Here is a 23,738-nt window from a genome sequence, read left to right on the forward strand (position 1 = left end):
CATTGCCAGTGTGATGTCTCTACTCTTCATTATTTTATCGAGGTTGGTCATTGCTCTCTTCCCAAGAAGTAAATATCATCCGATTTCCTGGCTGCAGTCTGCGTCTGCAATAATCTTCGCATCTAGAAATATAAAGTCTCCATTCTGAATAGTAGAGCATACTTATTAAAGCTGAAGTACTTTGGCCACATCATTAGAAGTCAGGAAAGCTTGGAGAAGAGAATGATGCTGGGGGAAATGGAAGGAAAAAGGAAGAGGAGCCGACCAAGTGCAAGATGGATGGATGGTAACCTTGAAGTGATTGGCTTGACCTTGAAGGAGCTGGAGATTGCAATGATGGCTGACAGGGAATTCTGGCGTGGGCTGGTCCATGAGATCATGAAGAGTCAGAAGCGACTGAACGAATAAACAACAACACTTATTAAATAGGTTTTTCTCTGTAAATACAGACAATCCTAAGAATGTATAGTCCCTCACTGAGATCCCTCAAAACCAGGAAAATGGAGGTAACAATGTCTCACTTTCAGAAAAGTAGATATGTTTAATCCAGAAAACCAGTTGTAAAGAACACCTATTTCCCCTAGCCTCCTATTGTCCCTGAATGCTGATTGTGTTATCCCAGATCGCTTTCCATGGTGGATGGGACTGATGGACACCAGGCCCAGTTCTTCATGGATGCTGGGCGCACCCGAAGTGGCGGTGGCGGCGTGGGGTGGTGACCGCGGAACCAGGAAGTATTTTGTATTCTCGCGATATTTCGTGAGATCTCGCGAAATATCGTGAGATTTCTGCAAGATCTTGTGGAAATCTCGCGAGATCTCGTGACAATACAAGCTACCTCATGGTTCTGCGGCTAGCGACCCAATGGTCACCGCCGCCATCCGCCGCCACCACCGGTAAGTTTGGGATGGGGGGCGCAATTTCAGGCGGGGGGGGGCGTGGCCCTAGGTTGGCTTACCACCTGGAAAAACGTAGGGCTGCTCCTGATGGACACTGCAGTCCAAAACATTTGTCTGACATTATTTTAGAGAATGCAACTATAAAGGAAAGGCCCCTCATTCTTTCAGGAATAGCTGGTATGGGTGTGTATAAGGTTGTTTACCGAGAATGCTGCTGATCCACATTTAGGGTGGTCTGATCTCTCTCCTTTACACCTATCAAAACCTGAACAGAACAATCAGTCCTAAACTATGTCAGCTATGGAGGAGAATTGCTGGCTCTGAAGCTCAGAAGCAGCACACATGTTTTGGCCCTGATTCAGGACACACTACAATCTGTTTAAGATCTTAGGTGACAGGACTGGGGAGGTTCTGTCACTAGCAGAAACTCTAAAAAAGGGTGAGGCTGAACAGAATAGGACAAAGACTGTACCAAACAAAAGTTGGTGGATTGCTCCAGTTCTGGTTACTTGGGAAGAGATGTCATGACTAGAATTGCCTTGACGACAAGTGTTAACTCCCCATTACGTTCATATATGTATCTTTTAGGAGGTTGGAGGAGGAAGTATTTTATGCAATGTCCTTCACCCCAGGTGTAGTATTGGTACAACTCCATCACTTTGGCCACTGATCTGCTGTAATGGTGAATGTTCCTTGTTCTGGATGCCCTTATATACTTATTTACTTGGAGATGAAGCTACAGCCTTCTGAACTGATGCCTTCACCGGGAATGCAAAGGCAGTAAAGCAGACAGAATGTGCCTGGGTTCATCCCCATAGCAGATTAGTGGCTGAGGGGATGGAGATGCCCCCCCCCCCCCATGGCTGCTGTTGCATATCTGGAGAGGAAGTGGGGAAGAGGAGGCATATGCTAGTGGAGATTGAAGCACTTATTAGATCTCAGCCAATATATTTGGACTAGCCTTTGTCCCTTTAAATTTTATTATACTGGGGAGCCTTCAAATATAGTTTTGCCCATGAAATCAGTTGGGCCTTCATATCCATAGGTTCTGCGTCTAAGGATTTAACTGGCTATGGCTTAAAAATATTTGTGGGAAGGTGGAATCCAAAAAGAAAACCATGCTGCTCGCAATATTATATAAGGGATAGCATTTTACTATGCCACTGCATATAATGGGATTTGAGCATCCATGGATTCTGGTAGTCGCAGGAAGTCCTGAAACCAAACCTTAGTGGATAATGAGGGCCCACTGTAATATGAAATTTGTGGTTCTGCCAATCATGCAACTATTATTGTATAGGAAAGCTAAAGAAAGGCCTCCCTGTCTATGAAAACTACCATCGTCTGTGTTTCTAGCCTAAAGGCATCTTCTGCTGAGTGAGTCATTGGTTATAAGCCTAATGAAAGAAGATGGGCAACAAGTGTTGGCCAGTTCCTCAGATGGTGCTCTGGGACTCCACAAGGCTGTTTGGTCCAATCATGCTATTTAAAATCCATCTAAACTGCTGGGAAAGTATGTGAGCTGAGGGACTGTTAATTTGCAGATGACACTCCATTTTTTGTTTCCCTTTTAATTTAATACTGAGGAACCTCTTGATGGTCTGAAACTATCCCTGAACATTAAAATGAACCAGATGAAGTGTAATGCACTGAAATTCAATATGTATGTGATGTTTGTAGATGATTCATTCATCTGGCTGAATTGTGTTTTTAGTATTCTCTGTCTGTGTGGTTTGAACTTCTAGGTGCATAATTTAAGGGGTGCTCTCAGATTCGTACTCAAGCCACATTTTTTATCAATTTAAATGTTAGCTATAACTACTTGGACAGAAATAGCCTTTCAGCAAGCCTTTATTTTCTAATAATCTCCCATTTGGATTATTACAATGTAGTAATGACACATGGGCTGCAGTCCAAAAAATGTTGGTATGCCTAAAATAGGATGGCTAGATGGTTAATGATAGCTGGCCAATGAAGTCACATTCTGCTGGTATTTTGTCAGCTGCATTGACCACCTGTCTGTTTCTGGGATTAATTCAAAGTGTTGCTCTTCACCAAAACCCCTTTACATTTGGGGGCAGATTGTCTGAAAGAATGTCTCCTTCCATATTTACCAAATGGGACATTCTAGGTACCCTTGTCATGTGAAATGAGTCAGAGCGAAATTGAGATACTGCTGTTTAGTGAAATGACTCTGCTCCCTGAGAGAGATATTCTGCCATCAGTTGAATAGCCTTTCTCCATCTTTGTCTTTTAAAGTCAGTATTGGGAAAGATCTTTTTTTTTTATGCCGGGTATTTTGTTTTGAGTTCTTTTAGATTTTTAAATTATTATTAATTTCCTCATGTAATATTTCAAACTTGCTTTGGGGTTTTTAAAATTGCACTAGTTTATTGTCATTTTTTGCTTGTAGTATTTTATTTTTTAATTTATCGCAACACTGGCAAGCTATTAGGCAATTAAAATTTAATAAGCAAATAAAATTAAGCCCTGTTACAGAAGAAAAGAAAATGTATTACTTTTTAATAGTGTCTCTGACAATGTGACTGGCAGTATAGTATAAAGCAGTTTGACAGCACTTAACTGCCATAGCTCAATGCTGTGGAAACCTGGGAATTCTAGTTTTACAAGTCTTTAGCCTCCAGTCTCATGAAGGTAGGTGATTATCGATGCTATTTGACCCTTGCTGCATTTGTGCTTCAAGAACTTAATTTGCACTTTTTTTCTCCTGCATTAATGGTGTTATTGCCAACTCTTCTCCCCTGCTCCTTGTTTCATGACTGGTTTGTCTTTTTTAAAGAATGTAGCCAATAGCGTTACAATGGCAAAATGGTGTGATGGCAGGAGATATTGTAATGTGATGACAATATAAGAGCAAACAAACAAAATTAGAAATCAAAAGGGGTGTGTGTGAGAGGGATATAATATACTAGTAAAAGTATCTTCCCCACCTGAGCACCGGAAGTGATCTGAAGCCTTGAGGGAGGGATAACGTAGTCACACTCACACAGCTCCCACAAATGGATCATTCACAGAAGGTAGTGTTATATGTGTACCAAAACTGATTAATGAATTGTTAAGAGAAAAGGGGTCATTAACAGATTGTTTCCATGATGAAAAAGACACATATCTTTTCAACAACCCTGCAATGCAACCATACCTTGAGAGTGGAGAGCAACAATGTTGGTGTTACAAGGCTGAGCCACAAGCTGGACTAATGCATTGCTAAGATGGTATAACAGATTGGTGTGGTAATGCTTTATTACTAGCTGTTAGAAAATGTGATCTGTATAAGCAGATCCGAATGTAGCTATAGTTGCATATTAACATGAGTGGATATCCCTGCTCCTTTTATATTATTGTTGTTTGGTTTTTACCTCCCAGTGTTTGTATTCTATCTGCCACCAAGTATTCACCAACTAAGTTCAGAATTGAGATTTCTGAAATACATTTCGGTTTTCAGTTTTGTCTTTAAAAAATGAATGGGCAGCAAGCAATGCTCATGCTTGCAGATAACTTGTGATTTTTTGATTGCACACACTTGTGACTTGATTTAATCAATGGATTTATGTTTCAAGCTGATTAGGACAAGAGTGAAAATTGATAGATCTCCAAAAGTCTTAAAAAGCCTAGAAATCAGTAACAGAGATAATGGCAAATTGTCAATGTATTAGTCCTGGTCTGGAAATGCTTATGTTTGTTGGGGAGACATTTATCAGCTTCTCTGTGTGCAGGAACAAATATCTACGGATTTAATTATTGTTGCTGAATACTGTAATTTAGATACATGTAGATGCATTAACTGTGCCGCAATAAGCTTCTCAGACATCCACAATGACAGAGCGAGATTTCTTTGAACCCCAGTGGGTTTTGAAAATACTGAGTATGAGTTAATTTAAAATTGCATTCTTCTTCATACAGCTACAGTAAGAAAAAACCCAAATTAGATCTCAGTAGGAAACTAAACAGCTTCTTATGGAATCAACAGGCATTCAAAATTCTTGTTTTAGAGACTAATCACATCTATATTTAAGAAACAGCTATTTCTTCCATATTTTAAAATATACCAGACTGAATGATTCAATGATGATAGCTGTTTTGTATCATAAGAGTTTTATCCTTCAGACTAAATAATGAGAGAACACCAACTTTTCTATGCAAATAAAAAACAAACTTTATTTACAAGAAAAAACTGTACACTGTGCATACATAAAAATATATAAAACCAAAATAGAAAATACAAAAGTGTTAAAATGTATACAAACACTGTTTAAAAATGTGACTCCTGGAAAATCTCAAGCTTTAATTTCTTGAAGAGTGCACATTCACTTAAAAAATCATCATACAAAATAATTTTCAAGGCTATTAAAAAGTACACAGTCTTCTATTGGAATAGCTCAGCAACTACAGATTTAGAGGATGAGATGATATGTATAAATAGAAGGTGTGTGCACAGATGAACATTCAGGAACAGTTTCAAATGATATTTTGTTTGAGGGGAGGAAAGTTCTTGCTACCTATCAATTGATTCCCTTCTTTTGCAGCCCACTCTGGATATTCTAGTGAATTCTGAAGACAGTTAATTGTGGGTTGTGTCTTACAGGACTGCAGCAGGAAAGGATAAATCACCCCAAATGGGCCAGAAGAATCTTACTCTGGTTACACAAGGTTTATGTAGTGATTTGTCCATCCTACTGTAGTTCTGTGAAGTGTTGCTGATGACATTCAGCATGTTTCTCAATCCTCTGGAGTGATGTTGTGTGTGTGTGTGTGTGTGTGTGTAGAACCAGAGGTACTACAGCATGAAGGGAGACAAAAGAAAGACCGGTTGCACAAAGATGCTTTCCATCTGCACTATGTTAGATCCCATCCTGTATCCTGAAATCTTCAGTATCAAATACTGTATACTTTTTTTTTGGTAAAATAAAGTGGGGAACCATTAGCCTTCCAGGTGTTTTGGATTACAACTCATTATCCCTTACTATAGGTTGGGATTTCTGGAAATTCTGGAAGTAGATGGCCAAAGGTTGCCTTTTGTTACTTCAGGCTCTCCCATAGGAGCTGTTGCTTCCCTCAAAAAGTATTTTTGTTGCAAAAGAAGGGACTCGTTTTGCTCTTGACAGTAGAGACTTGCCATTGCAAAGAGTTTGCAGACCCTCTTGCTTGTATCCCCTTTCAGAAATGAACCATCCAAATTATCTGCTTTGACTTGGATTATATGGCAGTGTAGACTCATATAATCCAGTTCAAAGCAGTTAATGTGTATTATCTGCTTTGATAATCTGGATTATATGGCAGTGTAGAAAGGGGCTAAATGGCCAAAATCTTCCCACCATTCAGTAGACAGTTAAATCAGGTGTTCCCTTTATACAGACAGATATGTAGATATCTCTAAATAAGCATTATAAAGTGTGGAAACTTGCACATAATAAAACCAACTGATTGTACTTCCAGATTGGCACATATTTTTCAAGACAATGCACTCAATATTCAGTTCAGTTTTGTAAATTATGTTAAGTGGCAAAATACTGAAATCCACATGAAAAGAGTGACCTTAACCTTATTTATGCACAATTGAAGCACACATAAAACTACACAAACACAAAGTGTGTATTTGTACGTGTGCACCTGTGCCACTGTGTGTGCGAGGGAGAGTGAGAAAACAGTGGCAGAGTTAGTTTAAAGACAAGAATGCAATGATTTGCAAGAACTCCTAAGTTAGAAAAGTCAATGTTCAATTTGTGGACAGAAAATCTTTGTTGAACAGAATTCAAAATACCTTCTAGTCATGTTTTTCAAGTGTTAGAAATCATTTAGAGACTGAATCATATTTTCATGAACAGCCAAGGAATGAGCCAAGGAAGGGTTTTTATAGCAAATATAGAGCATTTGGCATCTTTCATTATTGCCACTTCTGCATGATGTGTATAACATCTTTGACTGAGGCGTGAAAGCTTACATGACCACAGGGCTGATTTGACAACATTAACATCGCGCAATTGAAGTACGTTGCTGAATAGGAAGGACACATCGTTCCCTTCTTGGTTGCTGGCTTCCATGCAAAAGGACCACATAGCCCCTTCCATACAAAGATCTAGAATGCAATTTACCACTGATGCCCTTAAAAACTGGTCCAACTTTTCAGTATCTCCCTTTTCAGTATTTCCTGTGAGGAAAAGCAGGACACGGCAAGTAAGGATGGCAATCCTCACTTCATAGACTTGCATCTCAATCCTAAATATGTCCTATTGCAGTGGTTTTCAACCTGTGGGCCCCCATGTGCTTTGGCCTACAACTCCCAGAAATCCCAGCCAATTTACCAGCTATTAGGATTTCTGGGAGTCAAAGGCCAAAACATCTGGGGATCCACAGGCTGAGAACCACTGTCCTATTGGTTTCAACAGAAGTTGTGTCCAAGTGAATTTGCTTAGGAGGGGCTATCAAGAGTTGTATTCTTTACATATAATCAATGTAAATATACATATAATATTTATTTGTAAACCCATACGGTAGTAGGCTGCATAACAACATCATCAGATATGAGGCTAATTTAGCTTTTCCCAACCTGATTCCTTCCAAATGTGTTGAACATTAAATCCTATCACTTCTAGTCAGCTCAGAGCCCATCTACATGAGGCAGGGTGGGATGAATGAACTCCATGGCATCCACATGATTCATGGGACCCATTTGCCTTTATGCCCACCAGGACTACTTAATGCAGTCTTGTCTTGAATTTAGAAAAAGTCTTTGGCACTTTGTGGTGGTGTCAACAGTTGGTCCGGTTTCTATTTGGAACTGCCCATCCTGCTTAGAGGATGGCACCTTCCCCTTCTTGTCCTCAGCTTAGTGGTGATCACCAGGTGCAAAATTGCTGGTGGTTGTTACTTATTACCTCCACTGATGCTAAACAGAGCAATTGGTGGAGGGGAAAGGAGAATGTGATTCCTTCTTCCCCCTCTTCCTTCTCCTGCAGGGCTCTGTAGCTCGAGCCAATATTAACAGATGCAATGAATGATAAGCTCCTGGTAGTCACTGCGAAGCCAATGCCATTGCTAAGCCAAGAGGGGGAAGGTATGACTGGTTGTCCAGTGGTGCTGAACCAGATTTGACACCACTGGGCCATGTGGTCCATCCAGCCGACACTGCTGGTTCAGCAGCTGGCCATGCAGTCTTCTGTGGTGTCGATCTGGAGTATCTCACTATGGATCTGCACCAACGTATGTGGCCCATGTAGATGGGCCCTCAAACCATAGCCATGTGGGCTGGTTGAAACTGTAATTTATTACATCATAAGAGAATAAAGCTTAATGCTATACATTTCAAGAAGGAGTATTTCACATCTGGAGCAAGCATGAGAAGGTTATTGGGAGCAATTTCATTCTGTTTTATTCTAACTGCACTTAGTCATTCATCCTGAACTAGAATAAACTCAAGTTTAAATTATACTTTAGGATCAGATACCTGAGCCTATCTTGCTTTAGCAAACCATAGTTTAACCTAGCTGCAGTTTGTCATTCTTGGATATAACAATAAACTAGAGTTAATCTAAAATGGCAAGCTCCTGTCTCCCCAAGACTCTACTAAATAAAGAGTACAGGAGGGAGTTCCCTGTTGCTTATGCATTCAAACTAGGTCTTAGTGTTACATTTATATCTCCCATTGTGCAACTGGATTTATATTAGATCTTTTCTGTCTTACACACTATCATTTTAGTTGCTCCAAAATTAATTTACAGCACAGTCCTTTTTACATGGAAGTAAATCCCAGACAGTCCAATGGGACATACTTCCAGGTACATACATACATACATACATATATATATATATATATATATATATATATATATATATATATATGATGAAATCTTATACACACACATTCACCTGGGAGTAAGCAGCTAACACTGTTAACAAAACAACTTATAGATGAGAAAAAATCACTTTAGAAAACTAATGATGGTGTGAATATGCCTCCAATTACATGTGAGAATAAAACTAATACTACAGTTGGAGCATTTTTGTTTATCAACAAAAACAATCAATTTGAAAACAATCTGTTATAATAAAGAAAGAACACCTTGATTTAACCATCTGAAGGCATTATGTATAAAAATGGAAAGAGCACCACATTAAAAAAAAATCCACAGTGGAAAGCATAGACCATAACAGATAACAGTCGCAGGAATAAGTACATTTACTCAAGGGGTTGTTGAGTGCAAGTTTTCATCTGTGCAGCTATCAGTGCAAAGAAAATGTGAGGTTCAACATCTTTATGCCAATCAATACTCACCTCTACTATCAACCTTTGCTTTTTAAAAATGTGTCTTGCTAACTAGCAAATAAAGCAAAGGCTAAAACAGGCTTCATACTTTTTTAAAGTGAGATTTCTCACTGAATTCAAGTAGGAATTACAGACATTTATGTAATATTTATAAATCTGACTTAGATTGCAAAGGTACTATATATATTATATGATGGACTAGAAAACATACAAAATTCTATTTAACATCTAATACACATTCATTTACTGTCTTAAATTGAACAGTATGAATTTTCAGGAACATTTCACCAATTCTACTAATTTTTTTTCTTCACTTGTGAAAAATGTTTAACAAAAGGGGGAAGAACAGAGCAGTACTGGCAGTAGTCCTCTGCTATTTCCCCTTTTCTGTTTTCCTCCACCCAATTTATGTCGCAGTAAATGCATTAGTGTTTTTAACTATTTAATGTTACAATGTGAATACTGTCTCAATAATAGTTTGTATTTTGGAGAACAAATGCTCATCTAAATTATGTTCTATGACTACAATTAGTTGAGGTTTTTTTTTTTTTTAAAAAAAGGTGATCCCCTCAAGTGTCAAGAAAGTGCTGCCTGTGGATGCATACAATCCCAAGCTCCTTCTGTGACACCCATCATCCTAAAATTAAGTGGTGGGTTATTTTTTTTTCTTGGCTTCACAATGGGCTTTAGCACTTAGCAACGGATTCTGGAGGTGCTACTGGTCATTTTAACTTCCTGAACTTTTAAAACTAATTTTCCAAGCAAAAAGTGATAATCTAGTCACTTCCCAATTGAAAATGAGGGCCTCTTTGGCCCTGAAACAGGCAAAGGGGGTGCAAAAAGATTGTCGAAGGCAATGGAATAGGAAACATCAAGCCTAGAGCTTTTTGGACTGCTATTGGCCATTAGACAGTACCCAAATACAAGATATGCCATTTTTAGATGGTGAGATAGGACATGGGGGATGTGGCTCTCCATAGTGCCACAGAGACCCAACAGAGCCCCAGTCTTAGGATGTTACCCACCCTTTTCAGAATGTCTGTAGGTTAAAACTGCCTCTTTGAAACTAGTTGGATGAAAATACTAAACAACAGCATGCTTCGCCTAAACAATGAGATACAGAGATTGCCAACGAGGACTACATATTAGGGGGTATTCAATTTTAATTTTGTTGCTTCTCTAAAAATTCTGCCTGTATTCCCTTAGTTGTGGGACTGATTTTTTCATCTTCTTTCTACAAGGAAATCTGTATGGATTTTACGGAATGGATACATTTGTAATGTACTTTTCTTAGGCTACACATTCAGTATGCATTTCCCCTTTTTAAAAAACAGATGCATGATCTCATACTTATATGAATCATGTGGCTTATATGCCAAAGGGCTTATAGATTTAGATGCATGGATTTTTTTGGGGGGAAAAATCACAAATTGATTTTAAAATGAGGTATAAAATGCGTAATTTTGATAAGCAACCCAAAAGCACAAAAATATTTTTCACCCCTACTAGGGTTTTTCTGATTTGACACATGCCATTAGCTGTAAAGCTATAAAATGCTGCATTAGAGTGTTTATGGGAGAAAGAAGAATGTGCATTTGGTATGCTATGCAGACTTGAATGGCTAGCCTTACTCACTCTGAAATTATAGATTTTATTATCTTCATTTTTAATAATGAGAGAATGTATGTTTTAAATAATGGGCAAGATAAAATGTATCGAATGCTCTGAAAAGATTCCACAGATAACATATCCATGGTAATTAGATACAGTGTCCCAGTGAAATGTTCAGAGGTAGTAAATGTTCAAATGCTAGGCATAGGCAGAGATATAGAAGGGAGAAGGAACTGTTATGACTATGCTGAATTGCTTGGGCACTGCATCTACGTAGAACCAGACTGAACATACAGGCAACAAAGCACTTTAAAAGCCGTTCTATTTGCTTGTTTTTTTAAAACATGGATGTTTGTGTGTCATTGTCTGTTCTGGGTTGTTGTATGTTTTCCGGGCTGTTTGGCCATGTTCCAGAAGTATTCTCTCCTGATGTTTCACCCACATCTATGGCAGGCATCCTCAGAGTTTGTGAAAGCCTTTGACAACACAGTGTCTGTTCTAATGATATTCTCATGGGCTGTCTTTAATGGGGTAAAAAAGCCTTGACATGAATACACTGAACTTGCAGAAAATTGCAACTTGAAATTAATTTGTATCATCCATGTGGAGCCAAGATCTTGCATGAATTGAGGGCCTCTATATTACACTGTGCTATGAACACTTTACATGGCTGAATTTACTTCTGGCTGACTACTAGAAATCACATTCCGGCAAACCGAATTATTAAATTGACAAATGAAGTTGTTCCAAATTAGATGAACCTTTGTCTTGGAGTGGGCTGAACACTAAATATACACAAAAGAAATGGGAAAAATATAATCTTCTGTTTCCAAAATACGACAGCAAACATCTCCATTCTGCCTTCCCCAACATATCTCACATACCCAAAAACTGTAATATGCTTTTTCCGAGGCACTGAAGAGACTGCCTTCTTATTCTTTTCTCTACATAGCGATCATTTGCGTGTCCCAAGAAATTATGCACATTAAAAGAAACTAACACAAACATTTTAAATTTAGGGTGCCAAATCCAATGATCAGTGTAAGTCTAAATAAATCTTGAATTAAAAGCATATGGCTCATTATGTTCTGTAAGTATCTGATATTGATACGTATGGACTTTTTTAACCTAAGAAAAGCAGAGATAGCCTAGGTTAGCATGAAAAATGGTCGGTGGATATGATTTTATTTACTTGTGTAAGGATGTAGCCATTAAAAGGCTGAGTTTAAAGGACAGGAATCTGACCCATGTGACATAGTTGTCTGATGTGTTTTTGGCAGATCCCATGGGCAAATAAATACTCACTATAGTTTGCCTTCACTTGTATTTTGCATCTCACAAAAGTTAGGCCTGAAGAAAGACCAGTTTGCAAAGCAATAAATAATGAGGCTTCAGAAGGAAGGACTTCCTTTGTGCCTTCTAGTTAATGATAGTTTACAGATTGTAGACTAGGTTGGTCTAGGACACATTTTCAAGTACTTTTTTTGTTATCAGTATGACAGTAGCACCTTATTGCACATTGTTTTAGAAAGATTCACCATTATGTATATGGAAACCGATTGTGTCCAGGGCACTTCACTGACCTGAACCCTGGCAAAATTACTTTCCCTTTTCGGTACAGATCATCCTGGAAGCCTTTGTTCATCCTCTGCACCAACAGTTTTTCATAAAGCAGTGGGTGGTAGGCCCCCAAGGTACACGCTGCATCATAGTAAAGTTCATGGTAGTGGCAAAGATCAGTCTGTCGGACTGAAGGAATGTATTCATAGACATGCACTTCATGGCACATTGACATCATGATGAGGATTCCTTTAAAAAAAAGAAATAAATAAAATTATATAGCATGCCAGTACAATAGCAGAATAAAATGTGCTCTATACATGCAAAAAAATCCAGGTAAGCTTTATTAACTCATCACATCATCACTAGTTATTTCAAATATTGGGTAGCAGAAGTATGTTATAATCCATGTTGTAAAGATGATAACCAATAAAATGTGCTACATTATGGGACACAAATCTGTGCCTTACCCTTTGAGTGTCTAGAGAAAACACAGTAATTTTATGTGTTCAAAAATGGTAAATGACAGGCAGAAAGGAAGTAGTTCCACCTCCCCCCCCCCCCCTTTGGTCTATGTACTTAGTACAGTAGAGTCTTACTTATCCAACCCTCGCTTATCCAACGTTCTGGATTATCCAATGCATTTTTGTAGTCAATTTTTTCAATACATTGTGATATTTTGGTGCTAAATTCATAAATACAGTAATTACTACATAGCATTGCTGCGTATTGAACTACTTTTTCTGTCAAATTCGTTGTTAAACATGTTTTGGTGCTTAATTTGAAAAATCATAGTGCAATTTAACGTTTAATAGGCTTTTCCTTAATCCCTCCTTATTATCCAACATATTCACTTATCCAATGTTCTGCTGGCCCATTTATGTTGGATAAGTGAGACTCTACTGTACTAAATAAAAGGTGTGTTTGGGTTAGCGATTACAGCTATGGCAGAAGCAGCCAGTGGTTTTTCTCTCACCAAAGCAGACTCAGTATCTTAGTTACCTGCATGTATTTTATGTCCAGAGATGGTAAGAAACCATAAATATAGTTCAGCTAGTTCCAGGGCTTACATATAACGGTAGCTACTTCTTGTTATTTACAGTAATTCTCCGTATTTGCTGGTGTTAGGAGCACAGGACACCCATGAAAGTGAATCGTAAATAATAATAAAATAATCTCTCTCAAGGAATCCCTAGGTCATCCAGCACGAGTTTATGGCCAAGATCCACCAGATGTTGATCACAAAATCTTGGAATTTCTAGGATGTCTAGGAATCTCTAGCTCAGGCAAATGATCATTGAGTTGCACTGGAGAATCAAGATTCTCAGAGATAACATTTCAATCAAATATGTGAATAATCAAATCCATAAAAGTCAAACCTACAAATGTGGACAGCTGACTCTTATTTTATACATGCTTTTAAAGAATTTAGTTTATGACTGGGGCTGAGCTGAAAACCATTTGACAATAACAGTGTTCATAAAGGTAACACCAGAATACTCACTTATCTCTTAGGATGCCCTAATAGTTTTACAACACATTTGAATCCTAGATTCTCACTGGTGATGCACAATATTTTATTAGTTAACAACTTACGTAAGAAAGCTAGCCTTTGGTGAAACAATACTGATGCATGTTTTCTTTTTGGTTGCTTGTTTTTCAGTTCTATAAATGCTTTCTCATGCTTCTGCACTGCCAGCCTTCTTCAGTTGCTGATGGAGAAACCATATGCCAGTCAAAGGTCATGGCCATCCACCAAAACCAGAAGGCACAAGGTGGAGTTATATTAAAAAGCCAAGTAGTTCCACAAATGGATGAGAAAGCAATCTGTCTTCTGAGTCCAGAGTCAAGCCTGGATCCGGTTTTAGAGAGCACACCCCAACTGTCCAAGGAAAATTCATTCCTGTGAAAGAGTACAAGCTATTGCCTATAAAACTACATCAAATATGTTACAGTTTGTAACTAATTAGTTCTGAATTCTCTGAGGAAATATGTTATATGTTGAGCAGAAACAGAACAGAAGTTCCTCCTATTGCTATTTTTAACTTTAAAGCAAGTAGAAATTATGTTATACACTGGAAAAGATCTGTCTTCTAGATAAAAGAATTAGGGGCTACTTGAATTTTAACACAACATGAAGGTTGAGCATCCCTAACCAACAAATCCAAAATGCTCCAAAATCTTAAACATATTGCTGCCAGCCACCTATTTCCCCCTTTGATGTAGTGTTCCTGCTCATTCATTTGCAAGATGGAAGACAGTGGCTGGCAGGCTCCCCAGAGAGAGGTTAGAGAGAACACAAGGATCTGTGGAATACTGAGAGAATCCCATTTTGGGAGAAAGGCTGTATATAAACCCAATAAATAAAAATTAAATAAAAGCAGATGTGTGCCAAGCACTATGCTTGGATTTCTGCCATTTCACAGAACTTCAGTGTCTCTCCAGTTTCATTTCTCACATATCACACAAGTAGCAAATGAAAAATACAAGAGAGTAGAAAGGGGACTTGTGGAGTGGGAGGAGGCACGAATATCCAAGATCCAAGATATCTCATTATATATATGCAAATATTCTGATTCCAAGCATTTATTTTCCATCCCTTCTAGTAATGTTAGCTCCTTGACAGCATTAAACTGGGATTTCCTTCTAGATATATGTGTAGCCCGATTAGCATTGGCCTCTAGAAAACTTTAAAGACATTTTGTAAGTCATATTCTTTACAAAGAATAAAGTTATAACACTCTTTAGTTTTTTCTTTAAAAAAAAGATTTCAGTTTAGTTCCTCAAATCTCACAATTTAAAAATTTACCAGCATGGTGGAGTGGTTTAAGTGTTGGACTGAGACACTGGGAGACCAGTGTTTGAATGTCCATAAGCCATGTAAACCAACTGGGTGATCTTGGGCAAGTCACACAGTATCCGCCTCAGAGAAGGACAAGGTCAAACCCTTCTGAACAAATTCACTAAGAAGACCCCATAAATCAGAGATTACTTCAATGCACACAACACTAGTTTAATCTTCTCAGGAACAAATGCAGTTCAGTCATAATTTGTTTTTTAATTGTAACACGGCTATTTATTAGGGTGTTGTTTTTTCACAGGACCTTTGGGCATCAGTTTTTCTGAGAAAAACTGAGAAACTGAGTCCAGCCCTCTAGTCATAATAAGTGAATCTACATGTTGTCTTTTGTTTAGATAATTATATTCTGACATAATGAACCACGATTAAAAAATGAAGCCTGGAAATATTCTGCTAATTATAGTTTCCCATTCCATCCAAACTGGGAATCTAGTTAACAGCTTCAGAGCAAGTCAGAATATTAAGCTAATGGCAAACAATGGCTTAATATCCTGGCTTGTTCCAAAGACATTATCCACAATTTACCATATGGATAAAACAGGAAACCACAGTTAATGGAAGACTTCACTTACTCTCTTACTTTCTCATACAAAGCAGGACATATTTTGGGGCATTTCAGGACATATATATATATATATATATATATATATATATATATAATGCACAAATAGTATTTTAACCCTGCACTGGTTGGGGGGACATAAGGGGGGCACATGTGGTCTGGATGTGATTTAAATTAATTAGTATGATCCTTTGCATAAACAGTCTGAACAAATTTCAAAATATCACCTCACTTTTGAATTGAACTAACAAAAAGCTATGTTCTAATGTTTACGTTTACTAGTTTAACCCCCGTCTCTGTCTTTTTGGGGGTGGGGGCTCTCCCTGTTCCCAAGAGAGATGGCACATTTCACAAAAAGTATGAGAGCACTGAATATCTCTTGTCACAACAAACTTTTGACAATCATGGGATATGACCTCCTAGACTACAGAAGTATTTCCCTTTTCAAACAATTATTTTAATTCTAAGAGCATACTCTAAAGATTTTTTCTTATATGACAGTACAAACTGCATTTGAACCTCTGCCTTCCTTTTGGTCTCAGATATGAATCTTATTAATATAAATATGAATTTAGGATCAAAATGAAATGTTTATCTTAGTAAAGTATGACCCCTGTATCCTCAGGGATAATGTTTCTGGACTTCATGTGAGTATGTGAATGTGTGGATCATACAAATTCTGTTGAAATGAAGAACTTCTGGTACAAGAACACCAGAGGACCTAAAAATGCATAGAAAGGACATATTTGTTGGACATGGATAAATAACGTTGAAGATACAGTCCAGCAGATATGAGAGTTGTACTGTATACCTTAGTATCACACAGAAGTGTTTCCTTCACTACTGATGTGTAGATGATGAAATACAGATCTGCCCAAACTGGTTCAAATTAATTTCATTGCATGTAAATGCTATGTATGATGAAAGATCATATGGCTATCTGCATTTGTCCATACCACTGAGTTCAATGGGGGGATATTTGCTTAGGAACTTCATAAATGTGTAATTCTGGGGTTTACACATGAACAAAGCCTGCCTTTTTTATTAAGCCTCAGACAAAATCATGACTGAGATAAAGCAAGAGGCTTGATGGGTGGACAGAAGTCACTATTTTGCTCCTCTCATTTGTCCATTCGGCCATGCTATATTTTAACTAGATGACATTCTAGGAAGACTACCTCAAGGGCTCAATATCGGTGTTTATGAATCGGTGAGATTCATGAATTCAAAATGAGAAAGAAACAAAATCTTACAAGATTTTGTTAATGAGCAGCAGTCACCTTCTGCTCTGAGAATTGATCTTAGTTTATAATAAACAATATAGGGATAATGACTTGGAGACAGACCAAGTTGAAATAAGTAGGACACATTTGTTACAACCAAACAAAGTGCCAATCCAAACCACCAACTTCAGTATAACTGATCTTATTTTTTTCTTGAATCTTAGGTATGGCTCTTGAAGTCTCCCTAATTTTTAAATTTAAAAAAATTGCAAAAAAATCCAGGGACACAAGTGCTTTCCACAGCCAGATCCTCTTTGTTCTCTCTTCTGAAATGACAACCCTTCACCTGTGGCCAAAAACAAAAACTTGCAATGGTTTCAAAACATGATCTAGTCTTCAACTTAAAAATGACAAGTGTTTCTAAAGGATAAATCAAGTATTGCTCACAGGTACTTTTTTGAAAACAATCAGTAAAAAAGTTCAGAATGGGCAGAAAAGTTGACAAGTAAAAATAAACCTGTGATAACTTTCTGGTATACGATTGTTCTGATGTAAGTACTTCAGTGCAATCATGAAATTCTTAGCATGCTGTGGCTGTCACCTTATCTGCTTTACATCCGGAATAATTCATAAACAAAATGAAATGTCCTTGGGCATACATATGGCACAGACCTAGTTCATGGAAGGGGGAAACTTCTATTTTGCTAGATCTCCATGAATATTGGACACATAATTTATAGTGTTTCAACTGAAGATAACCAAAGTAAGTATGTGTGTATGTATTTGTATGCGCACAAACATCTATATACATGCATTTCTATATGTGCACATGTGTATGTAAGCTTACATTCACTGTATCTAGTTCAGCTTCCATTATATATATATATATATTAAAATGTTAAGCAATCTAAATCCATCATATTCGCATTAATATTTATATATAAACTAAAGATACCACTAGACCTCAACCCTGTTTCAATCATAGCTTGCATTTCTTAACATACATACTACTTATCCTTGATTCTGGTCAAACAAATGTTTCAATCTGCGTTGCTGGAAATTAGGTGCATCTGATACAATCACTTAATAACATAGAATTTGTACATTTGTGTTGCTTGTTCTGTCATGTAAATGTATGTTCACAATGAAATCATACACATATACATATTTTGTCAAGAAGCCCTGCTGAATTTTTAATATGCCATGTTACCTATGGAGCTGTGTAACAGGAATTGCCATGTTCAATAAAATATTTTGTGCATAGTTTTCACCTATTTTGTTTTCCTAAAGCCACACTACTCCTTAAAAGACTATTCTTTGAGTCAGTTTGGGTCATTATTAAAATCAGTAGCTGATTACACCCAATGTCATTTCTGTGGTAATAGCAATATTGTAACAGAAATATTAAGTTAATTTCTGAGGAAAGACATTGGGTATAACCACCTACTGGCACACCTTAGTTTGGCCAAGATGTTAATATGCCAGACAGGCACTTCTCCAGAAGTCAGAAGAATTCAAAGTGGAATGTTGTTGAAATTCAGATGCAGATTTTTCAGACTTAAAGGAACGTTATATTTACATTAAAATAGTTGGTGGGAATGCGTGGTATGGTAAGTATCCAAAGAAAGGATTACTAACAGCAAAACTGTAAAATATAGCATTGTGCTGAAAGTACAGTATATGAATGGATAACTTTGATTCTCCAGATATTGCTGGAATTCCAACTTGCAGCAGTCCTAGCCAACATTGCCAAGAGATCATGAGGGTTGTAATCCAAAAACATCCGGAAGGACACACTTGATCATGCCTGATTTATAGCTGATTTGTCACATAAACTACATATTCTAGTAATATGAAAGCCAGCTGACATATGTACATGTTAGTGCTCCCCGGATCTGGAATTCCCTTCTGGAGGAGATCCGGCAAGCACCCACCCTGGCTTCCTTCAAAAAGCTGCTTAAAACCTGGCTCTTCCGCTGCGCCTTTGGATAACCGAGCCCATAGCTATAGTAGTCGCACAGGCCACCTCTTTGACTTGAAACACTGCACTTTATTCCTCTGCCCCAAAGCATCTTAGAATATCACATTGCATTTTAGTTCTAGTGGTCCCTCCAGGCCATCCTCTCCTCCATCCCAGTGGTCTTTTTCCCCCTCTTTCTTTGCGGATTCATGTTATTTGAGTGATTATATTCCTTCTGCTTATGTGATTGTTTTAGTCAATTGTTATGTTTTGTTTTCATTTCTAATTCTTATAGCGTTTTATAGTGTTTTCAGTGTTTTATTGTACAATGTTTTATGCTGATTTTATATTGGAAACCGCCCTGAGTCCCTTTTGGGAGAGAGGGCGGTATACAAATAAACTTTTACTTACTTACTTTTACTACTTACTATGATTTCAAGTGATGACTTGCTGAAAGCTAGCACAAGTCAACAAGCAGAGATTGATTATATCACTCTTACATCAATGTAAAACCAATACTTTTGATGCTATGATACCAAAAGGTGAACATACATAAGAGATTCTTCCCTAATTCTAAAAAAGGAATTAGCAAAAATATCCTTCATTCCCATCAGTAATAAAATAGAGGAATGGGAAAAGCAGACCTATTGCAAACATGATTCACACGAAAAAAGTATGCCTGAACTAATTTGTATTTTAAAAAATGGTGAACGTACTGCTGCAAAATGAGTCACAGAATGTGTCAGTGGCATGAAAAATTAAAGAAGTATTTTTGAGTATTTCACAGAATAGGTTTCTGCTATTTAAATCCACAGCTTTTTTAAGGATTTATCTGTTCAGGATGTGATTATGGTAACTTATCCTTCATAATCCACATTGCAGTGTCTGCCCATGTAGACTGCCAATAAGGAGTGAAAAAAGGGAGAGAGAAAAGGACGACCCAAACAATTACCGTCCGGTCAATCTCACGTCGATACTGGGCAAGATTCTGGGAAAGATCATTAAGAAAGTGGTCTGCAAACACTTAGAAACGAATGCGGTCATCACTAATAGTCGACACGGATTTATCAAAAACATGTCATGACAGACTAATCTGATCTCTTTTTCTGATAGAGTTACAAGCTGGGTCAATGCAGGGAACACCGTGGAACTTCTGGCAAACAAACTAGTCAAATGTGGGCTAGGCAAAATTACGGTTAGGTGGACCTGTAATTGGCTAAGTGAACAAACCCAAAGGGTGTTCACCAATGCTTCCTCTTCATCCTGAAAAGAAGTGATAAGTGGAGTGCCACAGGGTTCTGTCCTGGGCCCGGTTCTGTTCAACATCTTTATTAATAATAACTTAGATGAAGGGTAAGAAGGCATGATCATCAATTTTGCAGATGACTCCAAACTGGGAAGGATAGCTAATACTCCAGAAGACAGGAGCAGAATTCAAAATGATCTTAACAGATTAGAGAGATGGGCCGAAACTAACAAAATGAAGTTCAACAGGGACAAATGCAAGATACTCCACTTAGGCAGCAAAAATGAAATACAGAATGGGGGACGCCTGGCTTGACAGCAGTATGTGTGAAAAAGATCTTGGAGTCCTCGTGGACAACAAGTTAAACATGAGCCTACAATGTGATGCAGCAGCTAAAAAAGGCCAATGGGATTTTGGCCTGCATAAATAGGAGTATAGTGTCTAGATTCAGGGAAGTCATGTTACCCCTCTATTCTGTCTTGGTCAGACCACACCTGGAATACTGTGTCCAATTCTGGGCACCGCAGTTGAAAGGAGATGTTGACAAGTTGAAATATGTCCAGAGTATGGCAACTAAAAGGATCAAGGGCCTGGAGAACAAGCCCTATGAGGAGCAGCTTAAAGAAATAGGTACATTTAGCCTCCAGAAGAGAAGGCTAAGCAGAGACATGATTGCCATGTACAAATATGTGAGGAGAAGTCATAGGGAGGAGGGAGCAAGTTTGTTTTCTGCTGCCCTGGAGACTAGGATGCAGAACAATGGCTTCAAACTACAGGAAAGGAGATTCCACCTGAACATCAGGAAGAACTTCCTCACTGTGAGGGCTGTTCGGCAGTGGAACTCTCTGCCCCGGAGTGTGGTGGAGGCTCCTTCTTTGGAGGCTTTTAAGCAGAGGCTGGATGGCTATTTGTCGGAGGTGCTTTGAGTTTGGTTGAACCCAAGTTTTCACCAATAAATACTTTACCACAACCACTACTTGGGTTATTTGAGCAGAAGGGATTATCTTCTGGCAGTTACAAATTAACAAATTAACAAAATTTACAAAATGTCCTAAACAAACAAACAAACAAACAAAGTTGTGACAATGGCATTTATCTGAGGTTAGTCAATTCATTTCCATAGCTGAGCAGCTATTTTAATCTTTCTCCAATACCATGCTGGCCCTGAACAAATCTCATTTTATTTGAGTACCTGATTAAAATATGAATGGGACTTATACAGGGAATATCAGGAAACCTCAGCTAGCAGAAGGAAATGCTAGCTATATAATGCTTAAGACTCTTGCTTAAAACTTTTGAGGCCAAAAAAAGAAAGAATGAAAAGAAATATCTAGGATAAGATTTGATGAACTGGTTCACTTCATCAGATGTGTGTTAGTTCGATTTAGTCTCAAAGGTGGCACTTGGTTCCTTTTTTGACTTTCTGTGTAGAACATGTCCTGTTGAGTTTATGCTCTATTGTCCAGGATGAGAGTCGATGCGCCTTTCGAATGCAGTTGGAGAAGATTAAGAAAAAGAAGCAGTTCTTACTTTCAGATAGCCTTCATTTAAGGCACACGTGTCAAATGTAAGGCCGGCGGGCCAAATTTATCCTACCATGTCATTTTATGCTTTCAATGCTAGGGCAACATAGCTACAGTCTTTGCCATTACAGTAGAGTCTCACTTATCCAACATTCGCTTATCCAATGTTCTGGATTATCTAACGCATTTTTGTAGTCAATGTTTACAATAAATTGTGATATTTTGGTGCTAAATTCGTAAATACAGTAATTACTACGTAGCATTATTTCGTACTGAGCTACTTTTTCTGTCAAATTTGTTGTATAACATGTTTTGGTGCTTAATTTGTAAAATCATAACCTAATTTGATGTTGAATAGGCTTCTCCTTAATCTTTCCTTATTATCCAACATATTCGCTTATCCGACGTTCTGCCGGCCCATTTATGTTGGATAAGTGAGACTCTACTGTACCAATGATCCCCTGAAAGCAACCACAAGACTGATGAAAATAAAATTGACACCGCTGATTTAAGGTATCCTGTAGAAAACAGGCGTCTGATCTCATTCAGCAAGGCTATTAGGTTTTGATGGCCCTATTGTTTACACAACATTTTAAAAACAAAACAGCAACCCATAAACAGCATGAAAGGGATCTTGTAGAACCTTAGAGATACCAATAGCTAAGAGAATGAAGTTGGTAGCATATGCTTTTGTAGACTAAGTCTGTCTTCTCAGGTGCATGGAGTAAAACCTCTAAAGAAAACACATGTAGCCAATTTTCACCATCCAAATAGTTTCAGTCTTAGTATCTTTACATAATGGCCTCAATCCAATACTCTCTTAGTTAATGTAAATATACTAAGGCCGGACTGTGGCGAAGCTAGTTGGTAGCCAGCTGCAATAAATCACTAATGACTGAGAGGTCATGAGTTTGAAGCCAGCCCGTGTCAGATTGAGCGCCTGACCATTAAAAATAGCCCAGCTTGTTGTTGACCTAAGCAACCCGAAATATAGTTGCATTTATCAAGTAGGAAAATTTAGGTACCACTTATGCGGGGAGGCTAATTTAACTAATTTACAACACCATAAAAATCGTACAGCAGTGTGCAGAAAGGAATGAGGAAGCAATCCATCAAGGACTCGGTGTCACAGGGGATGATGAAGCAGCAGTTCCCCCTGTGGCCAGAATCGAGCACACCCTCATGAAGCCTGGAAGCTGGATTATGTTAAATTGCCTCTGTGTCTTCGTCTCTGTCTCTAATGTCTAATGGCCTTGAATGTTTGCCATGTATGTGTACATTGTGATCTGCCCTGAGTCCCCTTCGGGGTGAGAAGGGTGGAATATAAATACTGTAAATAAATAAATATCTGCCTGGAAATGTACTGATTGATAGCAAAGCTGCTGAAACCATCCTGCATAGTCATTCCATGCTTCACTGCAAGCCAGCAAGATTGGAGAAGAGTGGCTGTATCCCCATGGTGTGACACAAAGTGTTGTAGAATATCCTGATGGATCTCAGTGCTCTTGTAATCATTTTGCATCTGGCTATGGGATTCTACTAGGTGCAGCTCTGATCCTGCCTGCTCATTGTGAGGCATAAAAGGGCTGTGGGTTTTTTTTTCACAGTGATTCAGGGCAAGAGGAGTTGGGCACTGTGGAGGGAGGAAAGGAATGCAACTCTCACAATTCCCCACAAAGGACAACTGCACATGTAAAAGACACTTGTGTATATGCTTGTGTATGTCTCTTAACAGGATTCTTGCCATTGAGTGTAAGGTTATTAGAATTCCAGTCTCAACCAGAGAGAAACAGATTACTCTATCTCCATTTGTTAAAATAGTATAAGATAGTTATAACATTATATAATGAAATGGATGTCGAGCTTTTGAAATCTAAACCATACCTGTGACAATCACACCCTAGGAGGCATTCCATGAATGAGGGTATTTCTGTTAACAAAACAGAATTAATGTGCACAAAAATGTGTACAGTAGATCAGTTTTAGGAACATTTGTAAAGAGATCCATTTCAA

At 38.1% G+C, this 23,738-nt stretch overlaps 2 protein-coding genes across 6 annotated transcripts in view; one reads left to right on the top strand and one right to left on the bottom strand.

The window, feature by feature from the left end:
* The window catches only part of LOC100562810 (parapinopsin), an 86,949-nt gene extending 68,690 nt beyond the window's left edge, over window positions 1–18,259 (top strand). The window contains exon 5 of the mRNA XM_008107065.2: window positions 14,015–18,259. Coding sequence (XP_008105272.1) covers window positions 14,015–14,260 — 246 coding nt within the window. The 3' untranslated portion in view covers window positions 14,261–18,259. The remainder of the gene's footprint in view (window positions 1–14,014) is intronic.
* Window positions 5,049–23,738, bottom strand: part of st6gal2 (ST6 beta-galactoside alpha-2,6-sialyltransferase 2) — a 93,862-nt gene continuing 75,172 nt past the window's right edge. For 3 of the 5 annotated variants that reach the window (XM_062974324.1, XM_008107068.3, XM_062974325.1), the window contains one exon: window positions 5,049–12,600. In XM_062974324.1, coding sequence (XP_062830394.1) covers window positions 12,332–12,600 — 269 coding nt within the window. In that variant the 3' untranslated portion in view covers window positions 5,049–12,331. Of the gene's footprint in view, window positions 12,601–23,609; window positions 23,656–23,738 lie in introns of all 5 variants that reach the window. The other 2 variants (XM_016991921.2, NM_001293128.1) reach the window with 2 other exon arrangements.

This window comes from Anolis carolinensis, chromosome 3 (assembly GCF_035594765.1).
Source record: "Anolis carolinensis isolate JA03-04 chromosome 3, rAnoCar3.1.pri, whole genome shotgun sequence".
In the NCBI taxonomy this organism is placed as follows: Eukaryota; Metazoa; Chordata; class Lepidosauria; order Squamata; family Dactyloidae; genus Anolis; species Anolis carolinensis.